The sequence below is a fragment of the Haplochromis burtoni genome, unplaced genomic scaffold, assembly GCF_018398535.1.
Source record: "Haplochromis burtoni strain Fernald_Lab_line unplaced genomic scaffold, NCSU_Asbu1 Contig_206, whole genome shotgun sequence".
In the NCBI taxonomy this organism is placed as follows: Eukaryota; Metazoa; Chordata; class Actinopteri; order Cichliformes; family Cichlidae; genus Haplochromis; species Haplochromis burtoni.
Window position 1 is genome coordinate 324,483 of NW_024582567.1, and position 25,269 is coordinate 349,751.

General features: G+C 39.6%; 2 protein-coding genes across 4 annotated transcripts; both read right to left on the bottom strand.

Annotated features, from left to right (window-relative positions):
• Positions 1–1,000: 1,000 nt before the first annotated feature.
• LOC102297229 (terminal nucleotidyltransferase 4A) lies at positions 1,001–11,433 on the bottom strand. Its single transcript, XM_005936032.3, has 12 exons — positions 10,489–11,433; positions 10,257–10,380; positions 7,876–7,922; positions 5,631–5,751; positions 5,448–5,555; positions 5,209–5,337; positions 4,830–5,043; positions 4,402–4,528; positions 4,157–4,281; positions 3,852–4,036; positions 3,520–3,648; positions 1,001–3,382 (listed from the first exon to the last, which is right to left on the bottom strand). The coding sequence occupies exons 1-12, from the start codon at positions 11,181–11,183 to the stop codon at positions 2,921–2,923; spliced, it is 2,466 nt and encodes an 821-aa protein (XP_005936094.1). The 5' UTR covers positions 11,184–11,433; the 3' UTR covers positions 1,001–2,920.
• A 501-nt stretch (positions 11,434–11,934) lies between these two features.
• Positions 11,935–24,676, bottom strand: ice1 (KIAA0947-like (H. sapiens)). 3 transcript variants are annotated; one of them, XM_042226308.1, is made up of 21 exons: positions 24,185–24,238; positions 23,652–23,765; positions 23,464–23,562; positions 23,019–23,130; positions 21,151–21,227; positions 20,873–20,910; positions 20,704–20,786; positions 20,493–20,569; positions 20,319–20,356; positions 20,129–20,211; positions 18,600–18,636; positions 18,403–18,459; positions 18,201–18,284; positions 17,740–18,089; positions 14,706–17,348; positions 14,239–14,401; positions 13,809–13,969; positions 13,535–13,725; positions 13,282–13,382; positions 13,088–13,186; positions 11,935–12,861 (listed from the first exon to the last, which is right to left on the bottom strand). In XM_042226308.1, the coding sequence occupies exons 2-21, from the start codon at positions 23,708–23,710 to the stop codon at positions 12,680–12,682; spliced, it is 4,734 nt and encodes a 1,577-aa protein (XP_042082242.1). In that variant the 5' UTR covers positions 23,711–23,765; positions 24,185–24,238; the 3' UTR covers positions 11,935–12,679. The 3 variants fall into 3 exon arrangements, with proteins under 3 accessions (XP_042082242.1, XP_042082241.1, XP_042082243.1); XM_042226307.1 differs by lacking the exon at positions 24,185–24,238 and having other exon boundaries at positions 23,652–24,119; XM_042226309.1 differs by lacking the exons at positions 23,464–23,562; positions 23,652–23,765 and adding an exon at positions 24,429–24,676 and having other exon boundaries at positions 11,936–12,861; positions 24,185–24,243.
• Positions 24,677–25,269: the final 593 nt, after the last annotated feature.

The following is a 25,269-nucleotide window of genomic DNA, read 5'->3' on the forward strand; positions in this document are numbered from 1 at the left end:
CGAGCATTACATAAAGACAAGTGCCCCCTTTACTGCATGCAGATCTCAGCAGGTGAATGCTAACTGGAGGCGCCTTCTGTTTCCCCTAAGGGCTGACATGCTTTTAGGCAAACCATGTAGCAGCACAAACTGTGTGAACAACCACTGTGTGGAAAGGCAGCTGAATTTCTCATCAGTGCATAGGCCAGATCCCATGAGCCCTATGATCTAATCTAGTAAATAGATCTATCAGGAACAAAGAACCAACTTTTAACAATATTATGAACTGTAACTGTGCCAAAGTAATCATTACAAGCCGTAGATTTAAAGTCAAATTTCCTAGTGTCTTAGTCAGCTTTTTTAAATGAAAGACTAAAAGGGGGCATCCTCGTTGCCCCCTTTTCCATTGCTTTAATTGAAATAAAATGACAGTTTCAGCCACTAACCCTCTAGTGATTAAACCTTTAGATGAACCACTTCATTGAAGCCCCTTCTTCCCATTTCCCTGCTGACAATCTGAAAGCTAATGACTCTGGAGCAGCTACACCAAGCAAATGACCCAGCAGTGCCCCCATGAGAGACTTTGTGGGATTACAATATACTTACATGATATTGAAACTATGAAAAAGGTTTTGATTGTTGTAGTATCTTTTGCACAGGTGACTGTTATGAAAAATGCCTCAACTGCATGAAGAGTAGTGAGAATAACTTCTGCAGGAAAAATTGCATCAAAGCAATTGAGAGAAAAACTAAATTAGTGTGTTTCCTTGGACACAGTCACTTTTTGGGTATAGTCCACAAATTCTCTCTCTCACACACAAATGACTTTTGGAATTTTAAAATGTTTATTAAAAAAATAGAAAAATTGTATTTAAAAAAAAAAAGTCAGTTGTTTACACAATACAACCAGCCATTAAATGTACAGGAAGGAATGAGCTGGGGGGAGATTTGGTTCATGTAACAACCTAGATTATCGTTTAAACATATTGCTAAAAAGCTGCACTGGGGGGAGGAGAAAAAAAAAAAAAAAAAAAAAGCTGACAGCATCATGTGTCCATCAGTTTGGTACACGGCATGTTACAATAATCTGACTTTCGAAACACGAGACTTTAAGTGATTTTTACTCTTGCCTCAGCCAAAAGTCTTGTAACAATAAATCTCTGATCTCTGGTTTGCCAAGCACAAGTCGCTATGTAAACTTTAGCTGTGAAACTGTCTTTGAAATACTGACTTTAAAGATGGCAGAGGAAAACCTCTGGAAAAAAATACAAGGCCCTCTTGCACAAATCAACTACTCTTATCAATTTAGGGGAAAAAACAAAACAAAACCCACACACACCTCACGGACATGCTGCTCATGCTAACAATCACTGACTGCGATCGGAGTCTGCTCTCAGAGCTTACATCTACAAGCTGTATGGCAAAAATAAAAGTCCAACAGTTTTGTTGCCACTGACAAAACACAAAAGGCTCCGACTATGTAACGGAGGAGGGTCAGATTTGGTCATTTAGAAAGGCAGTTACATTGTTGCTTTAACAGAATCAAAAAAGATATAAGGCAAGAAAACAAGCACTTTGCTGGTAATAAATAGCACCAACTTTTCTTGAACTAACAAGATATAACTGCTAAAAAGGTGCATTTCCCCAACACAGCCTATCAAGAGGAAATACTAATGAAGAAAGCAAAAACAAACCCCCAAATTAAGTGATATGTTTAAAATGAGAACCAGTGGTGGGAGGAGCTATATTTGGACAGTTGGGAAAATTTCAAGTGATCATAAATCAATGGTAAATGACAATAGTTATGTGTTGGCATCATGGGATTTTTGGCACATTTCTCACATTACACCATAGCTCCCTCTTGTGTTGGAAAGCTTTAAACAGACAGTCCTAGGCCCTCAAATCCTATTGCACAGATCAATGTAGGCTAATATAAAAAGCAACCTTATAGTGGCGAGAACTCCCTTATTAAAAAAAAGAAAAAAAAAGAAAAAAAAGTGGAATAAATTAAAAAAACTGGTCAATATTGCACAGAAATGCAACAGACATAATATAAGGTGGCAATGTTTACAGTACAGAACAAAACAGAGGTGCTAATGTGTGTGGGGGGAGGAGACATTAGTGAGGGGAAAAAGTTCTTAAAACACAACAACCACCCAATTTAATTTAAAAAAAAAAAAAAAAAAAAAAAAAAAAAAAAAAAAAAAAAAAAAAAAAAGGGAAGCAGACAACGGATGATGCCCAACACACACACAAAACACTTCGTACATTCAAACAAGTCATCACAGTTTGAGCACTTGCGATAAGGTCCATTTTTGTGCCGTCACACCAAAAACACTGTCAGCGTTGAGCTGCATAGGTAGAAAGGTAGTGCTTCGATCCAGAGTACAAGTTGTAGTAATAGCCCTAGCTGTAGGGGCTCTTCATGAAGAGTTCAGCTAATAGGGTGTTGCATTCACAGGATCAAATGAGCCCCCAAACCTGATGAGATGGGCCCCGACAAGAGTCAAAAGTTCAAGAGATGCCAGGCTCGATGAACCAGTTCAGTAAAATGGCACACGATGTTCAAAAAGGTCCGAGTTCCATGGAAACTCTACTTGACTTGAGCTGCTCAATAAACTAGGAAGCAACACTGATGAGAAGGTGAAGTCTGGAAAATCCTCAATCAAGTCTGTGCTGGTGTGCGTCACATTGAGAGAGGGGCTTCTGACTTCAGACAGATGTAACAAAATGAGTTCAGTCATGGATTTAAATTCAGTTTTCGGACAGGAAGTGTGCGGCATAGTGAACAGACTTGGGAATGCTAGCACGATAAGGTGCATTTTTGACAGCCTCCCATATCAAGATTTCAAAAAAAGAAAAGTATCATCACATGATCACTTTGATGGTTGTAGAGAGGCCTTCAGAAACCAGTTGGGACAAATACTGTAGGTGTATTCTTTCATCTGATTTGGTTCAAGGCAGGAAAATTGTCCTTCTTTTTGCGTCGACAGGCGTTACGGCCGTACTGCTGCTGGTTCCTGAAACCCGATGTAGCGTTATGAACTTGGGGAACAAATCTGCGCTGAGGACTGAAGTTAACGTGACTTTGGCCTTGGAGGTTACTGCACTGATTGTGCTTGAAGACAAGTTTGGGATGCTCCAGTGAACCGTGGGAATTGGATCCCATGGCATAAGAGCGGCTTTGCAGTCCTCCTACCTGAGGGTGGTGAAGTTGTTGTTGGTGGTGGTGGGGACTTAGGAGAGGGCTGGTAGAGTTCATGTATTGTGAGATTTGAGGGGTTTGTGGTGCGACTTGTGGCGAATGACGGTGCACAACGCCGATGGAAGGAGGAGTCTCGTGGTAGAAGCGGCAATCGGAGAGATGGGGGATGGCTATGTTTTCTGGGAGGGACATCTGGATCTGAAAAATTGTGGGGAAAAAAGAAAAAGATTGAATTTGGGATTCTTTTAAAGCATTAAAGGGCATTTGGGAAAAAAAAAAAAAATTTGGACTTTGCCTTTTGAAATATAAATGTCAGTATGAAGAAACAGACCGACCTGATGCATTGTGTGAATAAAGCCTGCTGGATGCGCAGTCCTCAGGTTAGTAGTCATCTGAAACATTGACTGGAAGGTCAGGGGATGGAATTGGACAGTAGTATTGGTGCCGTGAGGGGATTCAGATTCCTAGGAATGTCCATATACAAGTTAAGAAAGCCAGACTGACAAGAGAAAAACCTTAAACATTTGGACTATGATCAAGTTGTGATGGAACATTATAGCTGCTTTGTCTATGTGCTTTATCTTTACATATTTTGAATTGCCACCTTGTGTGCCAAAGTGGTGGTCAAATAATTTGGTAAAATGAAGAAAAGAATATTTGCCCTTACTATGTCACTTCCAGAAGAGGAAGAAGAGGAGAGCGAGCAAGCAGAGGATGAGGACAAACGGTGATGGGGGCTGTTAACGAAAACTGGAGATGGTGACGGGGAGTCGGCACTGAGCGGGGAGGATGCGTCTCTTTGATCCCCACCCAGCATCAGCCTGGCCAGATCCTGTTCGCAAACCTCAACATCTAGGACCAAACAGATTACGGTTAGACTGCATTGGGTATATTTGACACATTTTCCTCTTTTCAGCAACATCAGTTATTGAAACTGAACTCCAGTTCATGTTACGCGAAGCAGGCACTAACCAGAAGTTGAAGACAACATTCTGTGGTTTCCCAGCTTGGCATACTGCTTGGCACCCCACTTCTGGATTGTCCAGTCCCTGTATTTCAGGACCTCTTGGCTGACTTTGATGAGTCTTCCCAGAGTACTGCAACATAGAGAAAGTAAAATATGACTACTTAGAGAAACACTGTAAAAACACAAGATTAAACTCATAAGGAAAGGTTACACTTTCCTTATGATTAGGAGGGGGTGGGTTGGCACAAACCTGTCACAGTCTTTGTTAGGGTATGCACGTGAAAGTGGAGAAACACTATGGTTTAGTACCATGTAGGCAAAGTCAAAAACCTGCTTGACTTGCAGAACCCCATATGAACTTCTGCCCACGTCGTTGCCTGTGAAGATCACAGACACACACGCACACACTCGATTAGCTGAGCATTACAAGACTGACTCTGACAGCATGACACATTTTGGCGTTCATATATCAAATGTTTTGGGATGTACAGCAATCAAACTTTTATTGTTACTGAACCCACAGGTGATTATACTGCAGCTCTTTAACATTTTTTATTTCCCTTCACTTTGGATTGCCCTTCCAGCAGCCAATAAATACCTGTGTTTTTTTTTGCTTTTGCAGTAATGTCTTGTACAAATTCTATTCACATTTGAACATTTTCTTTATTTTAGTCTGACCTGGTTGGACTGGATCTTCTATGCAGAGCAATGATGGTCTGTTTCCATTCTCCATTTCTTTGAGCATTTCCTCCTTGCACAGGTAGGCTCCTCCATTTTTCACTCTGATGGCGGTCTTAATGTAGTCGAAATCACGGCCGTACAGTGCAAAAAATTCAATCAGCAGGATGCCCAGGTTAATGTTGGGACGGCTCGTGTCTATCCGAGGGTGTAGCTGATTAGCAGGACATAAAGAACTTATTACCTTTGCTGTGTAACACTTTACATTTTAACAACTTTTTGGTCAACTTTTCCAAAATGTTTTTATTTTAAATAAACCAGAATGTAGTTATTATCAACTCTGGAACTAATCACTTTGCTGATGAGCATCACTGTGTACCTGCAGGAAGCTGATGGCCATTAGTATAAGACTGTATGAGCTAATGCCTCCAGTGAAGACTTCATTCAATTCTCTCTGCAACAGGAACTGCTTCAAAACGAAGATTAAGGGTGGCAGAACGGGGTACTTCTACAAGAAAAAAAAAATAAAAATAAAACAAATTAGCAGAAAAACAAAACGATCATTTACACAAACTCATTTTTTTAAAAAGGGAAAAAAGTCTGTCGTTAAAGGCTTACTTTAAGGTAGCTTTTGATGAACTGTGCTGCTTTGACTGCAGTCTCTACATTAAAGCTGATGTCCACTTTGACCCGTGTTTCACAGTCTGTAAGCTTGATGATTGGCACCTAAGGAAATGTCAAGAATTAGTTCACAATTTGGCAATGCCAAAATTAAAAAGCCAGGATTCTCTCTCGACTTACTGTAGCTTTGTCAAGGAGTTTGATGGGATGTGAGCCGGACACATTGTGTTTTTTCAAGGCTTGCTCCAGTTCTTGCAGCGGAGGACGGTCCCACTTTCCGAACACCACCAGGTCAATGTCACTAAGGACGCAGCAGAATGAAAGCAACATAATTTCAAACGGTTTCTTTACACGTCTCTCAGACACACACCAAATGGTAAAAATAAATAAATAAAAAAATAAAAAAATAATAGCTACAACAAGACAAAAGAGAAGTTACTGTAACCATGTTCCAGTCATAAAACTTCAATCTTATCTGCACAACAAAAAGGCTTTTGACTACATAACATATGTACAAATAATAAAGAAAGCAGCAGTGATCTCTGCCTGTTGGTTTGTGTACACATGTTAGAAAGACAGTTTTATTTCATAACCAATATTTAATTGTTCAGGCAGTTTAATTTTCATTGCTGAGCGAGTATTATGTGAATCCAATGAAAACAACCATTGCACAAAACAGATGCTGTATGTACTAGAGATGGACCGATCCGATATTACGTATCGGTCCGATACTGACCTTAATTACTGGATCGGATATCGGAGAAAAATAAAAAAATGTAATCCGATCCATTAAATATCACGAAAGCACCTCACAAAACTTGCAACACGCCGTAACTCACCTCAGAACGTTAGCACGTCGGAGCAGTATGCATCACGTGATAGAGCGGCTGTGGCATGCGGGACCTGTCGGTGGTCTGGATAGCATTTGGAGCTTCGCTAGCAACCCGGCATTTCATCTCCGACAAAGTTATCCCGAGAGAAGTAAAGCAAGTGTGTAAGTCCATCTCTGAATGTTTGTAAAGCATTCCTGCGTTAAGCTTAACAGATATATGGAGCGACTGCCTCTTCTCTGCTGCTACTTCAATCATGAAACTGCTTAATCGATCAGCTGATCGGCTTTTCTGTCGCGAGTCCGTGTCTCTGGTTTGCTTTTTGGCCCACTTTGCACCAGAAAGAGGAAACCAGCGGCTGAACAACAGCAGCACGTTTAAGCTTGATCAGCTGTTGTTAGAATTTATTTAATATTACTTTCTACACCAGGATCTTTTTCTACGTAGCTGACGCTGGTAACTGTGCAGGGGCGGATCTAGCAAAGTTTAGCCAGGGGGGCCGATAGGGCATTAACAGGGAAAAGGGGGCACAAAGACATACTTTTCTTTCTTATTCTCATTTAAAATGTCTAGCTTTTAATAAATAATTATCTGACACCCAAAGTTTTAATTTGATGTAAAATGAATAGAAGTCAATTACTGTATATAGTAACTATTAAGTCTAATATATATACCCTAGTAAGCTATAGTACTTTTTCCTTTGGGAAGGTACCATCTGTGCAGTCTGCAATTTTGTTGAAGAAAGATGTTGAATCTATTTAATATTTCTTGAAAAATAATTGATTTCTGTGCATTTTTTTTCACACTGCATCAAATTAAGGTTGATTACGTCGATTAAGCATCATGAGGTGGAGCGTGAGGGGTGGTTCCCTATTTTTTATTTATTTATTTTTGTTGTTGCTGGGAGTTGGAACCCTATTAGTTAGGTTGCTTAATATTTATGCTAAGTACTCTTTAAAATACCAGAATAGGGAGGATGGTGTAGGTTTAAGTTTATTAGATTGATCAGTATTGCTGAACTATGAAATATTTTTTTTTGCATACAGGTATAACAGAATAGCTTTAGTGTAGTTGTTGTTTTAAACTTGAGTATGAACTTATACAAAATGCAGCAAGATATTTAAAAAAAACAGTTTTGTTGATTAAAAAACACTATATCGGATTCATATCGGTATCGGCAGATATCCAAATTTATGATATCGGTATCGGACATAAAAAAGTGGTATCGTGCCATCTCTAGTATGTACTCACTCCAAAAATCACTTCATTTGCTAATGCGATACAATGTTTCCAAATAAGGCTGCTGAATATTTTAAACTCCTGCATATTTGCTGAAATGTCACTCCCCCTCAACACTCTTCATTTCTGTAACTCAACTCTCAGGACAAGACCTTGAGAAATACAATGCATACATAAAAAACTATAATAAACAGCATCTAGTTCAGTGTAAATTCTAGCAGAATGAACACTGAATGCAGTGTGGCATTTTAATACTGACAAAAAAATGGTGCTCCCACTTCCTAAAAAGCAGCGCATTTTACAAGTAGCCCGTGTAAGGTGAGAGTGTACGGCAACGGTAATGCAACAAATGTTACCTTGTTGGAAGATAAACTCCAGTGCTGAAGCTGCCAAATATCTCCACCTGCAGAGGACAACATAGGTTTGGTTTCAAGAGCCATAAGCATATCTGAGGTATTTGCTAGCTTGACCTTGATTTTGAGCTGACAATGTGGAACCTTAAAAAAATAAAATAAAGACTTCAGTGTAGTTACAATTAAGGCCATACATGGCTGTTTTTCCCTTTATACACCACCACAGTGGGTTATTAAAAATAAAAAAGTAACTTTTTGTTTAGTTTATTTATTTCAAGTGCTGAACTTAATTGGTAGCTGGTCATTGAATGTGAACATCATTAAACTGACAAACCAAAATCAACACATCAGAGAGATGGCAAAAAGTTTAGAAGAGGCCGAATCAACAGTCAAGCACGTCATTCAAAAAGAGAAAGACCAGCGCAGGCTGGGGATGACAGAGTTTGATGGTTAAGATAAAAAACAAAAACAAAAAAACAACTTCACAACATCTGAGTCCTCTCGAGGAGGCAAGTCTATCAACTGACAAGGTCAACAATCAAGAGAGACCTTCATGAATACAGAGGGTATGGAACAAGGCTCAAATCATACACTCGATAACATGGCAAAATTAGACTTGACCAGACAATATCTAAAGAGAAATAAAAAAAAAAATTAAAAAAAGGCTGCTCACTTCAGGAAAAATTAATTCATGATTAACTTGTATAGAAAGATTGGAAGAGAAAAGTATGCAGAAGGGCAAACTGAAGCATAACACATCAGCTCACAAGCATGGTGGAAGCAACATCATGGCACCAGCATGTATGGCTGCCAATGGAACTATGTCACTAGTGTTTACGGATGATTTAACTGCTGACAGAAGTAGCAGAAGTTCCCGTTTAGCAAGCTGTTATTTATGATTTTGGAAAAAAAAAAAAAAGATTTTCAAACTAAATTTGACCTTGCAATCTTTTTGTGTAGTTTTAAGCCATTTGGATAAATAAATATTCATTACTTAGCAGATGTCTCTGAGTGTGCAACAATACAGTCTGGACACAGCTTGCCATCCAAGCCTGCTAGCATTAGGTGACAACTTTGTGCTCTACCCTTCTGCAAATATGGCCAATTCTTGACTTAGTAAAAACAATAAAACTCAGTAAAAAAGTAAAGGCCAAGCCAGCTGCACTGCTATGTGGGGCAGCACACCCAAGAAGGTTTAACTCCAGTCTTACTTGAGCAGAACTCTAATATTTCTGAGTCTTTTACATAGCACTGATTCGCAGATATCTGTATCTGTGCTGCATCCACAGTTTATGTATCCAGCTTGTTGACCAGGCTTTCTACTGTTCTACATACAGTGTATGGTCAAAATACACTAATTTTATGTATTAGTCAAGATGTGCAATAAAACTATTGCCTCTGTAAATGTCTGGTTTCTAGAAAAGAAAAAAATAAAATAAAATCACCACCAGGGATAGGAGGAGTAACACAGAATGATCTTCAGAGAAAAGAAAGGAAAAGAATCCAATTCACAGTGAGGCCCAGTGGGATTTCTGTGGGCCAGGATTAGTTCAAAATGTTTATAATGTGAACCCCCCCCCCAAAAGAGCCATTTGTTACAGAGTGCACTCTGTTGGCAGTATACAACGGAAAATAATTTACTAATGTTACTTTGGGAATGCAGGCAATATGAATGAATGATTACATCTGGCCAAGTCTGTTTGGACATATAGCGTAAACTATGCTGCTGACTGCCTTCTGCATAAAGCAGGACACACAAATGTAGTAAAGTGCCAAACGTAATGACTGCTGAAACCATGAAAATCATAGGCCTGATTTATGCAGGGCATCACAAACAAAAACAAGCTGCATAATTATAACCATAAAAAAATAAAATAAAATTACTGAATACACCAACAGCAAAGAAAAAAGAAATTGGATTCTCATAAAGTTAGGTGCAGGGTAAAAAGATGCCCTTTATTGTGACCAAGGCAGTAAAAAACACTTGATTGGGGTCATCGCTGTACTTCCGCAGGCTTACAAGTACCTACGGTTGAAATATCCCTTCTGTTCTAGCATGTGTCCGAACATTTGGATGCCAGACAAAGAGTGGGAGTAAAGGTTAGTTTTTTTCCAAATATATCTGACTCGTGTGTTCAGTGTTACTCTGGAAGCAGGGAGGAGTACTCCTGAATTTAACAAGAATCTAACATCAGCTTGTCTCTTGATTAACTTTAAGAAGCTACTCTGATACTCATAAGCCAACATACTTCGCTTATGAGAGGGTTGGCAGCACATCACAAAAACAAAAGTATGTAAAACTGAGCATCCAAACCCCCACCCCACACCATAGTTACCTGTCCAAAAGGTGTGCACAGGTAAACATCTATGCTGGTGACACTCACCTGTACTGTGGGCCACAAATCTTTGATAATCCCCTCTATTCTGTTCACTACATCCCTTCTCATTGACTCTTCTTCTGGTTTTGGTGACATGAAGCTGAAGAAGTCCATAATCTCTTCGTGAAGACTAAAAAGACGGAAATAAAGTGTAAACCAGAAGCACATCTATGGTGAAACACTGCATTTGGATAAAAGAAAAGTTTGTCCATACCCCCTCCTCCCTCCTTTTCCTTACCCATTGATGCCCTGGCTGTAGCGCCTGGTTTTCCACGGGCTACAATTAGAGTCTGGATGATGTCCATTGGAGTCGAAGCACAGGAGGGGGTTGATGCCGTGGAAAGTGTTGGCCCTGTTCAGGTGCTTCCTGCGGCTGGATGAATGTGTCTGATAGTGGTGCTTGTTCCCATGCTGATTTCTTATCCCAGGGGGGGTGTGGTCGGTAGATTGTTGCATGCTGCGCCAGTGTTGCTGAACAGTGTGAAAAGGGGTTAGAGGGTATTGCTGTCGGAGACTGTTCTCCTTCAACTCCTGCTTGCCGTAGTGCAAGAACTGGTTAGCCTCTTCTGTAACGCTCAAATTGTCGATGTGCAGGCAGGAACCAGAGGGCGAGGAACTCTCGGCCTCCGAGTCCAAAGAGGAGGAGGACGGCGACAACGAGCCCTTCCTCCGGACACTTCCCCTCTCCCCGCTGCCGTCTCGCTTCGACAGGTTCCCCAACACTACCATCGGTGGCGGTGCTACATTTCTGCAATACTCACCGCGTGAGTCCGTGGAGTTTGCGCTCTGCGCTGCAAAGTTACGTTGGTGTTGAAGGCGGCTGTCGATACCGGAGCCTGCTCCGAATTCCTGAGGGGTTCGCCAAATGTGCATCCACAGGGTACTGGCAGGTACCTTCTGCTCCGGCTGGATCCAAGCGGTCCTGGGATCCATTGGACTCAGAGTTTAACGGGAACCCCTCTTCTCTTCTTAAAATGGCAAGCAATGTAACAAATGAAACACACTGCAGTCAAGCAAACTAATAAATCCTACCGCGCTTATTCACTTATTATCCTCTCAGGGTTTCATGTCCGGAAACGGGTTTGGTTTTCCAAGCGGCTTCGCTAACTCCACTACCCTAGTAAAACAGCAATATGGCGCACCCAGTAGCATTCAGCATCTACGCATGTCTGAGGGATTTAAATCTTTGAACACACCCCTCAGCCCCGAGAGAGCGGTAAAGCTAACAATATACAGGCCTCACAGAACGGAAGCTGGTCCCTTGAAATTTAACTAAATTTAATTATTTTATTTTGACGCACTAAAAGTAAATGAAAAAGAAAGAAAATAATACGAGCTACTTATTATTATCATTATTATTATTATTTCCAGTTAAGGCGTTCTTTCTGTTGTTGCTATTCTTAGATTTGGCACAAAGCATGCTTTTGTTTCTATTAAAATATTTCGCACTATCAACGACTAAAATAGTTTTGATTTATAAAACTTCTACGATTATCTGCTCCTAGCATAACAAATTGTATGGAGGTTAAATAAAGAAGTCCTAATTCGTATGAGCTTGAACGTTATGATGAATGTAGCTATCGAGCGATTGTAGATTTTATTTTGATAGGCAGCCCCGGAAATGGCAGCTCTTACAAAATTTCCACATTTGATAAATCTGAACACCGGGTAAGATAAAACATGATTGTTGTAGTGGTTTAGTAGTCCTCGGGTATTACTCTATTTTAATGAGTCCTGACGTTTGCAAAATAAACCTCACTGTTCATCAAACTGTGAACGTTTTACTTTTTTAGTGTCAAGCTAATTTTTTATAAAAATAACAAGCTGATCCGATAGTATGCAGCATTCCCAATAGCTTTGAAGTATGTACACATCACTGAGAAGACCTAGGTTAACAGAGACTGCAGCAAATGAACACAACTTGGATCCAAATTCGGACATTTTAATTTGAAAACCGCCCCCCCCCCCCAAAAAAAAACAATTAAATAATCTCTCAAGCATTTAACTGTACAACATATTTACTTTGGCAATCCTATTTTTCATGAATACAGACATTGATGCTACAACTGTAAACTTCAGCAGAAAAACATACACAGCAACACCACACATATACACACTGTACAGTACTTTACAGCATTAATCTGAGTATAACAGAAGTTATACCAGTACATTTGCTACAGGCAAAGTTTCAATTTAAAAAACAAAAACTGCTACAAAATTCAGAAATATAAACATTTTTATATAATTTTAGAGTAGAAGTGCACATAAAAAAATTAAAACAAAAAAGCAGTCTGCTGGACGTTTTAAAATTTTAGAACCACCAATTTACAACTGCTTGTGAGTCACCCAGTAAGTTTAAATCAGCGCCAATTTATGCGTCTGTTTCCAAAAAAAGGGGACAGACTGTCATGTCTGTGGATTTGTGCACTTTAGCTGTTGGCTTGTCTGCAAATAGAGGCTAGCTGGTTAATGCAGCTAGTGACAGCAGGAGGGACACTTTGAGATGTTTCTCCTCTCCATTCTGCAAGAGCTTCCAGGGCTTGTTTGGGGTTACATGGAGATAGGTCATAGATGCAGTAGATGGCTGCTAATTGCACCTCCCATGGCACACCTGCACACATGTGACATAATATAATTAGAACTGTTACATGAAACCCTTCCATTTAGCAGCAAATCAGCATGTGCTTAATGGCACAGAAAATACAGATGGGCAAATGTGCTTTAACATGTCTGAGACAGAGAAATATAAATCTTGCTTAAATCAACACTACACAAATTAAAGAGATACCATGTTAACAAAAACATTGTATTCCCTTCAGTATGCAATTATTTCCTACCTTCAGTTGGTCCGTGCCTACCAAATGTATTGATGACATTGGCAATAGTGACCACAGTAGAATTACACTTCTCCTTCAGCCCCAGCTGACCAAGGCATCCTATTACAAAAACAATTTAATTCATTTAATGTAATTTCCAACAAATCCCTCCAGCTTAAAGCTTGATAACCAAATAAATTTAGGAAACATCTGACCTATGAGTCTGAGCACAGTAGCGACAGCCACATCAGAGATGGGCTGTTGTTGCTGTCTTGGCTGTGTTACCCAACTGTTCATCAGTGGCCACAACTCCTTGCTGTCAAAGAAAATGAACAAGTTAAGCAGAAGCTATGTGCCTTCAGGAGCCATGTTGGACATGGCTTTTTACATCTTATTTGCAAGTCACATAAAAAACAAAACCCTCACATTATTATTATTACTACAAGACAGAAAAACAAAATAACATACCCTAGTAAATTATCATAGGTCCACTTCCACTTCTTGTTTGTACAAAGCAGGTGCAGTGCATAGACGTGTTCCCAAGCCTCGGCTCCAAGGTCCTCCCCGTACCGACTGTGTTTTGTGAAGGACAAATTTGATCCCGATCTGATCTCAGAAAGTGTTCTGGAGATCAGCTCGTCAATGTCACAGGGAGGAGTCTGTAGTGATATGGGAAGAATAAGTTTAAGAGGGCACACACACTACTTGATTTAAAGAATGCATACTCGTAATCAAAAAATACCTTGTTCCAGCCAAGAAATGCTAAAAGGCAGCTGAGAAGCTCTTCTGATGCTCTTAGTTTGGTGACGGCATGAATGGCTTGGGACAGAGAACTGGTGTGTGTGAGAAGGTTGGGCCATGTTGTCACCATAAATAAAATCAGCTTCGCAGAATCTGGAAAATCTGCAAAAAGGATGAAATAAAGAAAATAATAGCAATATTGACTACAAATAAGCTTAAGTAATACATCACAACGAGTAGAGGTAGTTCTTTAACTTTAGCTTTCCATGCCGTCACTATGTTTTCCAGTTAAACAACACCAAAAATCAAATTGGCTATCACGTATACAAGTTCTCTTAAACTGTCATTAGAATTATTTTTAAATAAAACCATGTTAGTGTAGAAAAGCTGTGTAAAGCTTTTATAAATATGGAACAACATAAAATGCTCACCTTCTATTAGGAGGCTGTAGGCCAGGACACGAGCCTTTTCCACATCTCTCCTCTGCCTACAGAGCCCAGTGTAGACTCTGCAGAGGGCCTGGACATAGTTTCGACTCAGGTCCATTTTCCCAGCTTTCAGTTTGTTCAGGATGGCCACAATCATGTCATCTGCCTAAAGTGTAAACCAAGAGAGACAGAAAAATGTCAAATTACACACAAAGAACCTTCTTACTAGTCAGACATTTTGATGAGAGGCAGATGTGAACTAATTGCTTAATTTTGCTGACATGAAACTACCTTCATACTCGTATGTGGCAAAATTTACAAACAGGAAGGAGGTAATACATTTACTGACAAAAGGGTTATTAAAAAGCATTGTAGCAGTAGAGTGCGATTGTTTTATTTTCAACCCAGTAGATCCTCCAACCAGAAATTAAAAGATAAAAAAATGTAAGAACAATAAACAGTCTACTAACTGAGTTGCTCTGGCAAACTTCAGCGATGACCTCCTTCTCCTCATCTCTTAAGACAGGCTTTTTGGGAAGGTTACCAACATGCAGATGGCTCCGGATCACAGGCAGCAGATCAAAGCACTGGTCTTCAATTTTCCTTAAAGAGTTAACTATAAGATTTTTCTGTGGATGTTCTACAGATTTCAGGGGTGAAGAGGTTGTCTCAGTTTTCGGCTGTTCTAGTGTCGGATTCTGGGCTGATGAGGTGTCGTCTCCACTTTTTGAAGAGGAGGCAAGCACCTGATTGTGAGTCACACCAGCAGCCTGATCAAGCCTGAGACATTTACTGCTTTTAGGCTGCAGCATACCGATGGCAGGCCTTTTTTCTCCCCTCACTTCAGTCTTTGTGAAGGCCGTTGAAGTGGAGTTTATAGTTTTAAAGCTAGACTTCTGACTGTCGGTTGTCGGTAATGTTCTGCCCTCGGATGAGCAAATGTTGAGATTGACATTGCCTCTAAGAATGCTCAGAGTACGAGCCCGGGCAGAGAGCTCTGGATACATGGTGTCGAGAAATCTCATGGAATTCTCCTGAGATGGCGTCGTTGAGGATGATGAAGGAGAAGAACTCACTGCTGTCAAAGGCAGGCGACCAGGGACTGGCACAGCATGTTTAGGCGTGGCAGAGCCGAACTGAAGTGGTGATGAGGGGACTCCATTTAGAGGGAGTGGGCTGTTTGTGGATAAAGAACTCAGCTGATGACGGTTCGGTGTTCTGTTAGTCTGAGTAGGTGAAGTAGGAGATTCAATTCCATCCATGGGTGAAGGAAATAATAGTTTCCCAATAGCCTGCCTTGGGTTGATAGATCTGTTCGCCTTTGGAGGAGTCTTCAAAGGGGTAAGGAGACGAGGAAGTGGAGGACCCATTTCGCCGCGAACATTGCTTATGCACTCTGGAGCCTGAGCTTCAGCTGAACTTTCTCCTGAGGTAGTTTTTTCCTCTCTTATTAGATTTTCAGGCTCTACCGTTTGCAAGTCCAAAGATTTATCTTTTCCTTCTGTGGCAGGATTCTGAATTAATGGAGTAGTATCACCTCCATTCATTTTATCCTGAGCCTGGTCTTCATTAGAAGCACTTTTGGTGACACCTTGTTCCTCTAAACTGAAAGAAGGCGATTGTATGTTTGTTGAAATAATTTCTGTCTGAACATCAGCATCCAATATTCCTGGGTTTGGCTGAGTGTCCAAAGATGCCAGCTTTACAGTGGGCAAAAGACATGAGGGACTCAACTGCCTGCAAAGAGAATGTCTATCTTCTTTTGAAGCTTTACAGTTTACAGTATTTGTCTCTGGGGAATCAGGCATCGTCTCCAATGACGTACTACTACTGGTGTGTACTTTGTGCTGAGGAAGATCTTCAACAGTAGCTTTTTCAATGTCACATTCTTTCTCTAAATATGGAAAAGGAATTGGTTTGTTTGTTGAGACGTGGTCTATGTTAACATCAACGTTCAATTTTCCAGGATGACTATCCAAAGCCTGCAGCTTTATAGAGGGTAAAAGGCAGGAAGGACTCACTCGCTTGCAAAGAGAATGTGCACTTTCTTTCAAAGATTCACAGTTTATAGTATTTGTTTCTTGGAAGCTGGTAACTATTTCTATGTCAGCATCCTTTTTTCTAAAAGGTTCAACATTTGCGAGGCCAGATTCCTGATCAGCACCGGACTGGTCGTCTTCCTTCTTTAACAACGGAGATGTAGGGGGTGGAGGTATATTATTACAGGTTGATGATGCAGGCAAAGCTGCCACATCATCTTCTGCAGTCCTCTGTGCATTCCCATCCTCCTTCCCAAGAAGTTTGATGCTTTCATCAACTTCCAATTTCTCTTCAAGATGTTCATTAGAGACAGCAGTGATGCTGTCACTGCTGCCTGATGAACTTGGAGTATGTTCAGGTATATCAGAGTCCTTGCAGCCAGACCGTGTACTGTCCTGAAGTTTAAAAGAATCCAGAGTATTTTTTTCAATGTCTGAACTATTTTGTGTAGCTGCAGCCACGATGCCTTCCATAGAGTCACTTATTAGGGCTGACTCTCCACCATCAGGAGCAACTGTTTTGTTATCAGTAATGTCACTAGGGCTCGTGTCAACATCCATGCTTGTTACAGTCTCTGAGAGATCACCATTTGCATCTTCTAAGGCATTTTCATTTTTAGAGATTCTACTGATGCCAGGATTACAGGATAGAAGTGTACTTTCAGTAGGTAATGGCACAGCCTCAATCAATCCTGTAAAACTTGATGTGGAAAACAACGATGATGGTGGTGATAACTGTGCAGATGATGGCTCCTGTTCAATCAGCATGTCGTTTTGAGGACGTATTCCTCTCACATCTGTAGCGATTTTGTCAATAACTTTAGGAATGTCGCCAAACTTGGTTGGTTCAAAGTCCTTTTCATTGGAAATTTCCCCCTCTCGCTCGTCTGCGACCACCGACAAGTCTGCATTCTCCTTCATTTGAAGTGCAGCTGATTTTGGACTCCTTTGACTTGATGGTGAGGTTGCAATGTGTAAGGTCTGCTCTTGTTTAAGAGCAGGCCAGTCCTCACAGGGTTTAGAATGACTTTCATTTTCTCGAACCTCCATTTTCATGGATTCCACCTCAGTGTTCTGAAGGAAACAAGAAAGCAAGAATGTAATTTAAAAGATATTAGATTTATCATGACCTAAGAATAACAAGGTTTATCAAAGAGTAATCTTTCAAAGGTATTTGATTTTAAATAGTTAATCTTACGGGTTTTATCAGCTGATGACAATTCTAATTAAAAGGTATGTGCAGCCACTACAGCTTTGAAACCTTTTAAGATACCAAGAAGGACTTCAACTAGTGTCTGACCATACACACGTTTCTCAAAAACAAACTTTCACATTATATTAAAGACTTTCCTTTAAACTACTGCAGTAAACAGAACACTGTGTAAAGTCATAAACAGGAAAATCAGCACTTTGATCAACAAGCAACAACAAAAGCCGTTCATATTAGATCTAACCAAATTCTCACCAAATCTGGAAGTGGTGAAATACTGGGAGGCATGGGCTTAAACAATCTGATAATCTCTTCAACAGATAATGTGTCCATCTCCGTAGATGACTCAGCAGATTTGCGTGCCTTAGGTGATCGCTTGCTCGTTTTTGGAGTGCCTGCCTGCTTTCTTTCACCAGAGCACTGAAGAGATGCTTTGTGCTTGATGGCATCCTGTGTGCGAGGAGACTGGTTTAATGGCGTGCAAGTTGCTTTCGCTGGAATGTGGAAACTGTGGGGTTCACTGATCTTCGGAGAACCAAACGGGGACATTTTACTCAAATGAGAGTGCAGTGTGGCTTGTGGAGAGGAAGGAGGAACTCTGGACTCTGAAATTAAAAGAATAAAAGAAGATATTGTGTATGTAGAGGTGTAGAATTGTTAAATAAAAGAAAAACAAACTGAAAAGACCGTATATGCTGTTATGTTACAAACAATACCGTGAAAGTGCAACTGGTTTCCAGACGACTCCTGCTCTGGGTCTACACATGCCCACAAGTTCTCTAGCAACATCCGGAACTTTTCTGCAACACACGATAAAACATAATTGCAATTACAATGTAAAAATCAGGCCGCTTTGGGGGTTGGTGTATGCACGCAGCTTTTCAAATGAAATCACAAAATCTGTAAACAGCTGCATACCTTTGTCAATTTTAGGCTCTGCAGGCGCACTTGCTTGAGTTGTTGTGCTCCTGTATTCTTGAGAGATAATTCAGATATTGTTTAAAAACAGATTTTAAGTCAGGAAATGGATGCTGTTAAAAATTAAACAGACAATATTATTGTTTCCTTTAATGCTGAAAATATTATCGTTAATAATTTTCATTGTTGATTTTTACCTTTGTTCCTTTCCCTTTCCAGTTTCATCAGTCTCACCTACAAAACAGAAACGAAATTATACACAGATAATGGTCGGATCCTATTCCAGAGAGCAGGCTTAGCTAGCAAACTTGAGCATTCTGATCCAGAAAGCCAGTGAACTTCAACTCTTACCAGGGTAACAGACTGAACTTAACCTGCTGCTGGCAGGTTTTCTATAGCAAACTCTGATTTCTCTTTGACTCTCCTTTTCCTGCTGCGTCTGAACCAGCTGACTAACACCCTGATTCATTTCAAAGCACAGAACACTGTACTTAATATGAGCGCTTTTACAATCATCCAGTCTTCCATATACAAGGATGGAAACAGCAATTATATCACTGATTTATAATCAGCTCAGAATAAACTGTAGTCTCCATCCACTGTGTGGCTCTAATGCAGCACGATGACCTGGATGACAGAGAACCTTCACAGACATATTGCCGTACTCTAATGCAGTAATGCAGCTGTCTCTGCTCCAGAGTTTTGGCTATGTGGATAGGTTGATCTGATATCCTCGTGTTGGTGTTGTTCCCAGATCATCATACTAAATGTTGTTCCAGGATCAACATTGCAAGTGACCAATCAGAATGTTGTGACGTCATACTTTTGCGACTTCGGGAAAAACCGGCGTAAAACAAAAGACTGTACTTAAGCTGCGTGAAACCGCCTCTGTCCGCCGATCAACAGACCCTGACCCTAACCCTTTAATAAACAGTAAGCAGAATTGATATTGTCCTTGCAACATTGGAATTTCATAAATGCACGAATGGCTTGGCGCGCAAAGGAATAACGTCACAACAATGTGATAGGTCACATGAAATTGTTGAATCTGGAACAACATTTTCATGATGGTCTGGGAACAACACCAACACGAGGATATCAGATCATCCATGTGGATAACCATCATGGTCAGCATTGACATATGCTCCTGGTGCGACCTAGATCTCGGCTCAAGACCAGAGGTGACCGCGCATTCGCCGCTGTCGCACCCTACCTCTGGAATAACCTCCCCCTAGCTATTCGGGCGTCTGATTCAATTCAATCTTTTAAATCTCGATTAAAAACTTATTTGTTTAGCCTTGCTTTCCCCGTCTCCTAGAGCCCACATTTTTAGTGTACTGGAACTTATCTTTATCACTTTGTTAATGTTTATAATGTTTTAACCTTCAGCATTGTGTGTGGACTTCACTGGTGCCTACTATGCCTGGTGTATTATTGGTTAGTTATGTCACCCGCCTGTTAGTATATTTTATTTGTATTTTGTACTTTATATTTATTATTGCTCTTAACTCATTCTGTGAAGCACTTTGGCATACCTGTGGTTTTTTAAATGTGCTATATAAATAAAATTGTATTGTATTGTATTGTATTGTATATGTTCATATTCCTCTGTCCATTGGATTTCTCTCATTGAAAATTGAAAACTCAGAGCTGTCGAACCTGTACTCTGGTCTATCATACTAGAAAATATTTTAATCCATAACATTTGTAAAGGGCTTTACTGCACCTGTAGATCGTTGATATTTTTCTCTAGTATGGTCTTCTCTTTGGTCAGTTGGGAAATTTGATGCTTCTGTTGGCAAACTGAATCTAAAAAAATATCAAAGAAATCACAGCTTAGACAGCAAACAAACACATAAAAGACTCAGAACTTATTAACAGCAACAAAATATTTAGCAAAATTTGATTTTAAATACCTTCAAGAATTCTGATTTTACTTTCAAGGCTGTCCTTTCTGTTGATGAGAAAACAACATGGAACCTTTTTTCAGTGCAATTCATTTTAAAAGCTCTGCTCAAAAAAAAGAAAGAAGAAGATGAACCTCAAACTGTGACTAATCATATATTTCAACAGCTCGTGCAAATTCTTACGTGCTTGTCATCTTGGCGTTTTCATCCATGAGTTTTTCAACTCGCTCTGCTTGTGCCTGAGATTTCTGCAAGGATGTCTAAACAAGTGACATTTTTTTATGAGTTTTAGCAGATTTATGTAAAGCTACTGTGAATGCTAGCTGCATTTTTGTAAATTATGATATTAAACTAAGGTCAAACAATTCATTTGGAGAGCATTCCCTTAGTTTACCTGAGATATCAGCAAATCGTTTTCCACCACAGCCTTTTCTCTTTTCAGCTGTGCGTTTTCAAGTGTTTGTTTGTCTGCCAAATCTAAGAAAGACAATTTAGGACAAATTCAATCAATTACAATTACAAGTCTTCCCTGGTACAAATCACACCATGCAAATGCAAAGTACCTTTAACATTTTTTAGCTGGTCTTCAAGCTTTTTGTTCCTGATGAAAATGGAAAATGCCAGTTAGCATTTTAGAATGATAACAACATTAATAATAATGATAATACTGTTGTAGCGCTTATCAAATCCAGTGTCACAAAGTGCTTTACCAAAAAACAAAACAAAAATAAACAAAGAAAAAAAATCCCTTCAAAATGAAAGAAGATTAATAAAAACTAACAATTCCAAAGCAAAAAACATTATTTGTACTGTTATGACCAAGACTGGATCCAGTACATACTCTGCTATTGTCTCGCTTTTTTCCACCTTCAGTTTTTCCACCTCTTCAGATAGTTGTTCATACACCTTAAGAGCACTCTGTAAAAAAAAAAAAAATTGTGAATAATCAGCAAAGGCCAGAAACTAATGAAATATTATGAGTGTGAATTATTTGGTGTGTAGGGCTGCTCAATTAATCGAATTTTAATCACGATTACGATCTGGGCTTTCAACGATCATTAAAAATGACTGAGCCGATTATTAGCCCCTCCCTCATGCTTTACTCTCGCGCTGCTCCGTGTGGCAAATCCAGCGCACCTCTCTGATTTCGAACACACGTCACAACAATTAAGAGCAGCGGTCCCCAACCCCCGGGCCTTGGACCGGTACCGGTCCGTGAGTCGTTTGGTACCGGGCCGCGAGAGTTGAGGCTCAGGTGTGAAATGTATGGTTTTCAGGGTTTTTATCGGTTTTCAGCGTTATTTTGTTATCGTTTTTATCGTTAACTCGGTTTTCCTGGGTCTTTTCACGTGTGTTATGAATAAATCTTTTTTTCGGTACCGGTACTAGTTTTATTTTGTTGTATTTATCCGCGACACCTTAAAGGCCGGTCCGTGAAAATATTGTCGGGCATAAACCGGTCCGTGGCGCAAAAAAGGTTGGAGACCGCTGATTAAGAGGACCCGAGGGAAGCTCGGAAAGCTAAGCAGAAGTTATTTGGAGAGGAGAGTGACTGCCGTTGGTTGAAAAGAGAGGTAAAAAAAACTTCAGTGGTGTTGCACACTATTTTATATTATTTTTTAAAGATATCTTATTGTTAACCCTTTAAAGCCGGTCAGAGCAGCACGCTCCGTTTTGTGTAACTATTTTTAAATCCCTGTAGAACCTGAACCGTGTAAGCTAGCGCAATAATTTTTTTTGCATATGAAACCGGAGGAGTTGTACTTACATCTTATGCCATCAGCTTGTCCTCGGTCACGGTTTCCTTCCACATAAAGCTTTGCAAAAATGCATAAAAAGCGCTTGCAGCAACAAAAACATAATATTCCAGAAACACGCTTTGCCGATCCGATCAGCTGTTCGTAACACTTCCCACAGTGAAACAGACGTCAGCGCGAACTATCGCATGTCCGCCATTTCCTGCCCGAAACCGGAAGTGACGTCATTTTCGCGGAAAATGTAGTTTTTTACTTGTAGGCCTTAAAAGCCTATACTGGTGTTTTTATAAGTCATGTTTGACTTTTCTGAATAGTTTCTGGGATGCTTAGAACTCGAATTGCACTGCTGGAAATAGTTTATTTTGATGCACCTGCTGTTTTCTTTGCAAATTTGCATCATAGGATTGTTTTTTGTTTTTCCTGCAGTATATAAAAATTGGTGTATCTCCAAAATAAAACTATGAAGACACTCAAAATAAATTTCCTGTTGTTGTAAACTATTTTTTGCAACTTTTTTGTATTTAAAGTTTTGAGGGATAAACCTCTTAAATTTCTCCAAGTAGAAATATATGTAAAAAAACAAAAACGATTTTCAATTTTTTTGTAGTTTATTGCACTTTTTTGCAATTAATGTAGTTACTATGGACTTAATGCATACATATTATTAAAATATGGGCTATAACAGTTGTATAGCAACTTGAAATGCTCCCACAAATGGCACTACAACATGTAAAAAAATAATATAAGCTCTGGCGGACTTGGTTCTATAGTAGGTCTTAAAGGGTTAAATAAATATCGTCAAATAATCGAGATCTCAATTTCAGTGAAAATAATCGTGATTATCATTTTTGCCATAATCGAGCAGCCCTATTGGTGTGAAAACAGTATTAAGAGTCAGACATATGATTACAGGTTAGGACATTTCATAAGATTGTAAAGTGTAACCGCTTACTTTCTTTTCTTCCAGTTCTGCTTGCACCAATTCATAATCAGCCGTCTTTTTCTCCAGAGTAACCAGTCGGATCTGAAGCTCTTCCAGCTGCTGCTGAAGCCTGATTGTGTCACTGCACATAACAAGTTGAGAACATGGATCCATGTGTTAAACCAATTGAATGTAGCAAAAGAACAAAAAACAACCCCAAAAACATTTTATGTTTTATTAATTCTACAAATTTTCATAAAGTAACAATGTCCTGAAAGTGAATGGATATTGTTCATGAAAGCTTAGTTTTCAAAAATAAAAAGTTTTTATATACAGTCACACCATTTATCAAGGTGTCTAAGTGAGAGGATCACCGTCTTAATTATCTGAGTAACACGAGCATAGAAAGGTTTACTTAAACCGAGACTTCATCTTTTTTTGGCTTCTCTCTTTAGCAGTTGCCACAGCTGATCACCTGCTTCCATAGCATCCTCCTCTGTCACACCAAACCACTTCATGTCCTCGATCACTACATCCAGCAAACTTTGTTGCGGTCTTGCTCTTTTCCACCTGCCTGGAAACTTCATCTTCAACATTCTTTGTCTAATATATCCACTCTCTCTCTTTTCCATGTCTTTGCATCATCAGCAGTGCCAGTCATACCTTATAGCAGATCTCACTACCATATTGCAAATACCTCCTTTCATTCTAGCTGCGATCATTCTGTCATCTCCACCCACTCAATCCTGCCTGCATTCTCTTCTTCATTGTCTGTTGCTTTGGATGATTGACATCAAACATTAAAACTCATACTTTTTCCTAGTCTACTCCTTGCAGTTTCTCTCAATGTCTCTCATTCACACAAATGTATTCTACTTTATTTGTACAGACTCTCATTCCTCTTCTCTCCATCCTATATTCACAAACAAACAATGCTTTGCGAAATGGCTTTAAAACTTATTTAAAAAAAATCAAGTAAATGTATAGTCACTTACGAACATCAGTTCCATTAGAAAGCACATAGGGAGAAACTTTGGACAAATTATTGTAATTTCAGCTAGTTTGCTTGTAGCTGATGACAGCCGCCATGTTTCAGAGCAAATCAAAACACAGTATGCTGTATACCGCAACTACGACCTGTTCAAGTCTCAACGTAAGACATATTACCAAGGCAATAACCGCCCGTTGGTACTTACTCTGAAACCGCTATCTTCTGTTTTAGTGCCAGGAATGATGACACATATTCAGCCAGACTCTGACGAAAGACAACAAAACAAACAGGGGACATCACAGTTAGTAAATACTTATCAACACGTTAACTCCACAAGATAAAAACACATTAAATCGCTCCATAATGTTTAAGATCTGGATCGAAAACATGAGGTAAAGCACTGTAACTGATTTCTCGGTAACAAAAAAGCCCCCCAAAACATCACCGACCTGCTGCAAAACAGAGCAGTTTTGACAGTTTCCAGTCGTCGCGTCCGCGGCGATTGCCAACGCTTTGGACTGATTCTCCCCTGGCATCATAGTAAGAAAAATCCCACCGATACCCAGGCAGCCTTTACGTTTTATTCTGAAAACGGAAAACTTTCATATCTTAGTGTCACAAATTCCACGACGGCTCCTCTATATTCAAAACAACTTCACATTTTCGCGTCTCCCACGTTGACCAAGGACCCAAGCGAAGGACCCCTTTAGCGGTAGCTTTGCAAAATGCCTGTCGCCGTGAAATATAAGATTTCTAACTAATAAGTTCAGAACATCATCATATTATATTCATAAGTTACGTATTGAATTGAATATCGGTAACGCGTACGTACGAAATTAAAATACATTTTACCGCTTCCTTACCGTGATGCCTCCTGTTGTTCAAGTTTTTTCTTCAGGCATTTCAGTCTCGTTTTCGTCAAAATTAATTTGTTTGTGTAAGTATCAGGAATGAACGAGGCCAGAGTAACCGTTTCCTGTAGTTTTAACATGATATAGTTATATAACATGATATAGTCTGTTTTAAATGTTTTATGTTGTTGTAGTGTTAGCCAAGATTTGCGAAGCCCGAAAAAACTATTTTCACTCTGTCAAACCCACTGTCAATAAAGTGGCGACATCTGCTGGACAAATTCTACATATTGGCTTTGTGTGTTAAAATTTGAAAAAGAAGTTAACACTCAATATTTACGTGTATGTGTTTATGTGTGTTATGTGTATATTTTTTCCATGAATTCTCCGTGTAACTACTGAGCTACTTAAAATACAGTTCACAGCCTGCTTATTGAAT

What these genes read in the sequence shown, in the direction of transcription:
- LOC102297229 (XM_005936032.3), bottom strand. Translation starts at nt 11,183, where the DNA reads ATGGATCCCAGGACCGCTTGGATCCAGCCGGAGCAGAAGGTACCTGCC. An exon ending in TCATCAAAAGCTACCTTAAA is followed by an intron (nt 5,338 to 5,447) that starts GTAAGCCTTTAA and finishes TTTTTCTTGTAG; the next exon opens with AAGTACCCCGTTCTGCCACC. An exon ending in AGAAGATCCAGTCCAACCAG is followed by an intron (nt 4,529 to 4,829) that starts GTCAGACTAAAA and finishes TGATCTTCACAG; the next exon opens with GCAACGACGTGGGCAGAAGT.
- ice1 (XM_042226308.1), bottom strand. Translation starts at nt 23,710, where the DNA reads ATGATCGCAGCTAGAATGAAAGGAGGTATTTGCAATATGGTAGTGAGA. An exon ending in TAAAATCAGAATTCTTGAAG is followed by an intron (nt 20,212 to 20,318) that starts GTATTTAAAATC and finishes ATATTTTTTTAG; the next exon opens with ATTCAGTTTGCCAACAGAAG. An exon ending in TACTGTGCTCAGACTCATAG is followed by an intron (nt 13,187 to 13,281) that starts GTCAGATGTTTC and finishes TTTTTGTAATAG; the next exon opens with GATGCCTTGGTCAGCTGGGG.